We start from the raw sequence: 7,435 nt of genomic DNA, 5'->3' as shown, positions 1-7,435 counted from the left end.
TGTGTGTGTGTGTGTGTGTGTGTGTGTGTGTGTGTGTGTGTGTGTGCCTTTAAAATCACTAGTGAGAGAGGAAGATGGAAAAAGATTGAGAGAAAGTGAGTGGGTGTTTTGCAGGGCAGGGGGATGGTGGAGGTGGAGCATATCCCCAATCAGCCAAACAAGTATTCTCGATGTGAAGCCATAATTGCTGATGTTTAAACAAGAAATAATAAAAAGACTCAGTATCTCTTCAGGCCATCTTTAAAGTTTCAGCACCGGATGCAAACACGAATGTAGCGCCACAATCAAATATGACGGCAGCGTCAAAAGCAAGGTCATATTGAAGATCCTAGAGATGCAATATCATTTATCTGTGGATATGCTGTTAAAGTCAATCTTCAACTTCACATTTTTATATTTATTATGGACATACCCGCTCATTCGAATCAAAGAGATCATTAGGATGCATGAATAGGTCTAAAAATGTGAATGAAATTCAAATTTCTTTTCAGTGGTTCACTGTGCTTTCCATTCCCACAGGATCTTTCTCTGCTCTTTCAAAATTAATGCTATTTCTGTAAAAACGTGTTTAAGCCATGTCTGGGAAAAAAAACGCACAAGCGTAATAATTATGCTTCATAATTGATGGCCTGTGTGGAAATTGAAAGTATTACAAAAAGTGTTTATATGCCACAGATTTAAATGTCAGATTATGACTTGTATTATTATTGTTTTTTTTTTTGTCAAGGGATAACACATAACTATGAAAGTTGATGTCAGATGTAGTATAAATGACGATGACCCCTGACATGACCCCTTTTAAAAATGTTTTAAAAAGTTAAAAAGTGTAGAGGAGGTTAGAAACAGTTAATCACCCTTTCGGCTCCTCTCCTACCTTCTTGCTACACAGGGTATCAGCTCTCAAAATGGTAAATACAATTAAAATGTACATAAATAAAACCTCAGATCAAGAAAAAAGTTTGTCTACAACTGATTAATATACGTCAACTTGCTTCAAAATGGTTGCCAGAGCTAATCAACATAAGGGTAGCCATTGTATGAAAATCAAACGAAAAAAAATAACATTATCTCATAAAGGGGATTGTATAGTTATATACAATTATTATATACGGTAGTTCTGTATAATCTGTCTCAAAGACTGCACAAATATAATGTAGCATATATTTGACTGACATCTGAATATAAAGTATTGCTGCATCAAGCTTAGACAACTGCATCTCATTTTCAGTGCTTTCTTTGTGGTGATTTAATTTCAAACAGAGTGGAGGTTTAATTATCTGAAATAATGAGACCACTTGTGTGAATGAGCGCAGTCTTTTAACTATAAACTTAAAATAACTTGATTTTTTATCACAGATGATTAGTTAGGATGAAAAATATAAGTTTGTTGTGTTGGGTGTCATTTTAATTGTTTGACACTTTAATGACTAATAAACAAAATTGCTGTGAGTAATAATTTTGCAGAACCTTATTAAGACTCAGATGTACATTAGCATACTCTAAAGAGCATAGATTCTGCTGTCTCCCTAATAAGACAATGTCAGTTTGTGTCAGGTTTTTAACAACTACGTTTGTAAGTTTTGATTGGAAATTTCTTTTTGAAAACAGATGAAACATGTCAGACAGCACACACGTCTCTGATGTGGGTAAATGAACATCTCCTCACCTCATCTCTGGCCCTAGGACAGAATTTCTGCGCAGCATGGCCCTGGCCTGGGTGCTGGTCAGATTGGAGGTGGGCTCTCCATTGATGGCCAGGATGATATCCCCCACCCCCAGTCTGCCATCCTGGCAAACCGAACCCCCCTGGACCACACTCCGGACCAGCATGCCTGTGCCGTCCTTGATAGCACTCACCGACATCCCTGCCAATGTGCGCACAGACACATAACACACAAACAAAAGCACATACAAGCACGAGTGAATGGAGGGTTGGCTAAGAGCGCTTTGACTGCACGCCAAACAGACATCCGCCCAAACAAACACCTGATGGAGGCAATAATCACCATAATCAAGACAGACACAAGGCAGATTAACACACAAACATGGTCACACATGCTTGACATTTGCACAGTGTTCTCCTTCGCAGACACACTCACCTAAGTAGAACACACACAGTAAAACACACTCACACCAGCAAAAGGGCAGAGGACACAGGTGACCAAAGGAGCAACGCATTCACACAAACACCAGACTTTGGCATTATCAATTTGGACACTAGGTGGATTACACAAACACTTCATTAATGCAAACGGGCAGAAGCAGGTAAATCTGTCTTCACAAACACACCTCATGCACGCACATTCATACCACAAAAAGGAGGAAGGCTTTTACTAATTAAACAGTCTGGCGAACGACATCACTAATGGACTAACAGTGCACATCCACAACACTATGGTCGTACATAATTTGAAACTGGTCAAAAAATGACTTTGTGCTTAATTTTTACTTAAATAAATAGTTTATTGTTCTTTTTTTTGTTATTACATTCAAATTTCAATACAATCATAGTGCCTGGAGAACATTGAACTGGACACACAATCACTGCCAAATCAAGGACAAACAAACCACACATTTCAAAGACAGAGGACCTCTGAATATATTACATTGAATATTTCAAAGTCCAAACAGGCCGTAGTACGACAACACAGCATTAAAATACAATGACTATTACAAGTTCTGCTAAAGAACATTTTGGAAGAATAAACGGTAAATCTTCCCTTTTTTAAAATAAAATCTATTTGACCTCAGTAACTTTTATTTGTTCTACTTAAAACAATAGTTCAAATACTTAAAAGCAGGGTTTGTGTAAAGGCTACAGACAATATCTTATCAGTTTCAAACAGCTCTTTTGAAAAACAATATGCCACGTTTAAATATTTGAACCTTAAGACCATCAGTTTTACACCAACTGGTTCACACATAAACATTTGAATTTTCAGAAGACCCGTGTTTCATTAAGCATCCCAGCAAGAGAACCTGAACCCTTCAAACAGATGAAATCAAAGAATGCAGTGATGCTGTGACCTTGATTTTCTCTACCACAAACATTTACATAATTTCAAACTCTCTCTGTCTCTCCCTCACTTAAACACACACACACCTACACACACACACACACACACAAGTGGTGTGGTGCTTTATTCGAACATGTTACCAGAATACAAATGAGTTTGTTTCCTTATACTTTGCATATGGTCTTTAGATGAAAGTGCAGGATAGGCTTCCACCCCTTTGTTTCCCTGTCATGTTTAACCAGCAAAACACTGGATATGCAGTTACGACCAGTTAGGAATAGATAATAAAACATATTTTGAAAAAACTTTACATATATTCCCTATTATAATAACCATTTCTTCCCTCATGTACTTGTTCATTCGAACACACACACACACGTACAAACAGCACAAACACACACACAAACAAGTGTAATATCTCCTCTCAGGTATGAGGAGCACATCACGTCAGCACTCCTCTTCATGGCAGTCGTCATCACCGCCTCCTATTAGCGTCACAATGGCCATGCCCGCGACGTACACACACCAAGACACCATCATCATGAGAAAGACGGAGAACATACCAAGGCTACGGTTGCCCCGGACAACAGTGATTGTCCTCTCGAAGCTTGTGCGAGGGGGCAGAGGTGGGGCTCGCTGCATATTGTCATCGTCCATTGCACGGCAGCGATAGCGCAGTTGGTTTTCCTACGAAAGGATCAACGGGAGATGGGAGTGAGTGCTTGACAGAAGCGTGGCCAATAAAACAAGAGTTTATAATCATGCTGGAAATTTAAGGTCAAACAGCTACATCATCATGAAATACCAGTCATTTACTTGGGTTATAAAGCAGTGGGATACAGGATTTGTATGTCTTTTTATGGTTTAAAATGGTCAGTCAATCAAAATACAGAATTCATTAAGAAGGAAAAGAAAAAAAATAGTCAATGTCTTCAAAACTTTTAGACCATTCAGCATGAAAAAGTTTTAAATGTTTATGTTTGTCATTGTCTACATGGAAGTGTTATAATGGAAAAGGTTTGCTCAGTTTAATTTGTCTTTCATTGTCTTTTAAATTGAGATAAAGTTTGTTGATATTTTGCAGAGGATTTTCATCAATAAAGCAGGCTTCACAAACTCCAATATTTTAGCCTAAAAAAGCCTTTGCTTTTCTGACCTAAAAGAGCTAATAGAGCTGACTTCCTGGCTGGATGCTCTATGTGTGGGAGATGCTTCACCAAAGCTTCTAGTTTTAGCAAACACGACCATGTGTGGGATCGTTTTAGTTGAGAGGATTATGTACTCTTAGATTTGATAGAGTTGGAACGTAGACGTCAGAGTAATTGGGTGAGATTGATGGAAGATAGCAGTCCACCCCATGGAGCCACTCCTGTTGTTTGTCTCCATCAGCATTAGGTGGCTAGGATATACGTGATCAGGGCACCAAAGGTTAGGAAGCAGTGAGAAATCCAGCTTGACAGAGTTCAGAGTCATGCACTGAAAATCTCTCTTTTTTTCTTCTTTTAGAACAAATAGCTTACCAACTAATCCATGGGTTTTAGGCTGTTTTTGTTTGTGTTTTCAGTGACATTCCACCCTTTCTTATTTGGCAAAATTTTGTCCAATGCTGTGAAAACAATGCCAGCAAAAATAAGCTATTTTTTGCAATCAGTTTATCTATCATTCTTTCCACACTGCAAATTAAGTTTCCCTTGTCACCAACATTTATTCAAATCAGCATTGTTCTTTGTTTATTTGATGCCCAAGGATTATATTTTATGAGGTTCTGATCCAAAATGAATACACATATCTTTACAAATTACAGGACCACCGTGTATTGCTGCTTGAAAACCCTCAAACATTAAAAATAAATTCACACACAGTTAACACTATTTTTAAAACATTTAGACTGTATTGTAAACATAAATAGCAGCAGCAGCTAGTTGTAGCACATGTGGTTCAATCTGAGGCACTTGAAAGTTTTGCCAAAAAGCATGTAAAAATTGTCAATACAATAAAAACTGCCAACTATGAACCACATTTTATTAAAGCAGCTGTCCAATCTATGCTTCTATTGAAGTGGCTGATAGCTTATTAGTCTAGTCAAAATTAGTTTATTTCTCCAAACTGAGTTCCACCAACAATCTTTCCTCCAAGCACCAGTTTTGTTGTTTTATATATAAAACATGTTCCTAAAAGAGTCAGTATGTGGACAAAGATTTCCTAAATATATTTATTTGAAACACTAAAAAAACACTCTGGAATTAATATGCACTTTAAATATCCAGAATATATATTTTCTTTTAACCTTTTAGAAAATACTGAGTTTCAAGAACCCTAAAAACAAGTTTCCTCGACATTGGCTAAAAAGTTCACTCTTCTGTAGCGATATGGTACTAAAAAAATCTTAAAAAGCACTACAAAGGGAAAGGCCTTTGGAGTTATTCTAAAATGAAAATAAGTTGAGTAAGGTAGTTTTTCCACATCTCCCTTAACACTACAAAAAGAAAAAGGTCAATCAGGAGATTTTTGAAGTGTCACATGAAGTTCAAGCTGCAGTGAAAATCTAAAGCTAATTTTGCAACAAGGCTGCCTTTGATGAGAACACTTCTGTGAGAGAGAACGTTACGTCCTTGTGTTAGGCCACGTGTCAATGCCAGTTATAAGCACCTTTCATTGAAGGTAAAATGGATGGCAATTAAGCAACCGTGAGTACAAAAGGTTTGCCTGAGTATGTCTGAGCTGCAGCCACAATTTAACTCTTTGACACTGAGCACTTTCTCTGTACCCGACACTGTGATACCGATACAGCCGTCTGTTAGCTCTACTTTATAGAACATGAAGGGAGAGAACAGGCACTGACATGGTAATCTCCTTTAGGGCAGCTAAAATGGCTACCCAGAGAATCTCAGGGTTACACGTCAGTGAGGAACGGCACACAATTTAAATGACTGAAGTTTTATCACAACTGTCACCACAGAGCTGTTTCCAGCCCAGTTTAAAGCATTCTGACAATAAATAAATAAATTAAAAAAACATTCACAAGAGATATGAAACAGGGCATGGTTTAATAATGTGTTCAGGAAACACAAATGATGAAGGGACAGTGTGGTCATTTTTGAAGTAATGATCTGTCAAATAGTTAGTAATAGTACCTGACATCAGTCACAAAGAATAAAATGTGGGGGGGGATAGAAAAAGTCTTTGTCCAGACGAGGCTACTGGCTATTCAACTATAATGCCCATTTTTGTGTTGTTTTCCAGGCTGATAAACAATTTGTACCAGTGTGAAATAAAGTTACACTACCTTATATAAATCATCCTGCACAACACTGCAAAAGTGTCACAGGGCCAAAGAGACAATTACTCACACCTTGGGGCAATTTTGAGTTTCCAATTACCATAAAATGCACTTTTTTGGGGGTCTGTGAGAGGAACCTAACCACTTGGAAAAAATCCATGCATGCACAGAGAAAACTCCTCAACTCCACTCAGAAAGACCCCAGGCCAGGAGGCAATGTGAATATACCTTAGAGACAACAGCTCTGACACTGTTCTACACAACAGTAGAAATACTGGAACCAACTGTTGTGTATAACATACCGTGTAACACGGCTGGTTGAAGTTGTTGTCCTCCGACTTCCAAGTTGTGGTGTTGAAATGAGCCTCAGCTGCTTCAGCTAGCAGATTGACCTGAATCTGGCTGTCAGTGTCATCGGTTGAAGCCCTTGCACTCCTCTCTGTGATGGGCGTCAATCCACCACACAGTTCCAGCTGAGGGTAGAGTATTCCAAAATATAATTTTTGATAATAACTAATAATAGTTAAAAAACAAACAAACAAACAAACAAAGAATACAGAAAACCTGTCCAAGATTATCTGGATGGCTCAAAAGTGAATTAGCTGCAAATTTACAGTAATACAAACAGCTTCAGAGGGTGACTGTATATTAGAAACCCTGAACTCTCCTTCTCTCTCCATCTGTAGTGTGGTGGAGGATTGTGTTCATCTTCCAGCTGCATTAAAAATTCAAAAGGCCTGTAACTGGAGCCTTTCTTTCTTGTTACCGAGCCACAGTATAAAACAAAAAGGAGAAGAAATACAATATCTTTTGTGGGTAAAAAAAAATAAAACTATTGAAATAATTATTTGTTTAAATTTGTTACAACGATACAACTTTATAATTATGAAACAAAAAAAATCATTTAGTCAGTTTTATGTTTTTTAATGATTCAAAAAATATTCAAAGAAAAAAGCTTATACAACAAGGCTATAGGAAATATACTGTGTGGAATTCTTTTTACATATGTGCACAAGAGATAGTTATATAAACAACTATTAGATTTTTCTTTTTTTTGGACATTTACATATAATATATTTGTATGAGACATTCTTTCCACAGAACAGTCATTGGGTCTTTAGTTATACAGTATATAGTC

General features: G+C 37.4%; 1 protein-coding gene across 1 annotated transcript in view; it reads right to left on the bottom strand.

The window, feature by feature from the left end:
• The window catches only part of si:dkey-92j12.5 (multiple PDZ domain protein), a gene marked incomplete in the record, with an annotated part of 56,993 nt that overhangs the window by 22,288 nt on the left and 27,270 nt on the right, over window positions 1-7,435 (bottom strand). Inside the window, 3 exon segments of the mRNA XM_014004873.1 lie at window positions 1,667-1,865; window positions 3,581-3,704; window positions 6,600-6,770. Coding sequence (XP_013860327.1) covers window positions 1,667-1,865; window positions 3,581-3,704; window positions 6,600-6,770 — 494 coding nt within the window.

The sequence above is a fragment of the Austrofundulus limnaeus genome, unplaced genomic scaffold (assembly GCF_001266775.1).
Source record: "Austrofundulus limnaeus strain Quisiro unplaced genomic scaffold, Austrofundulus_limnaeus-1.0 Scaffold27, whole genome shotgun sequence".
In the NCBI taxonomy this organism is placed as follows: Eukaryota; Metazoa; Chordata; class Actinopteri; order Cyprinodontiformes; family Rivulidae; genus Austrofundulus; species Austrofundulus limnaeus.
This window is presented reverse-complemented; position numbering and strand designations above follow the sequence as displayed.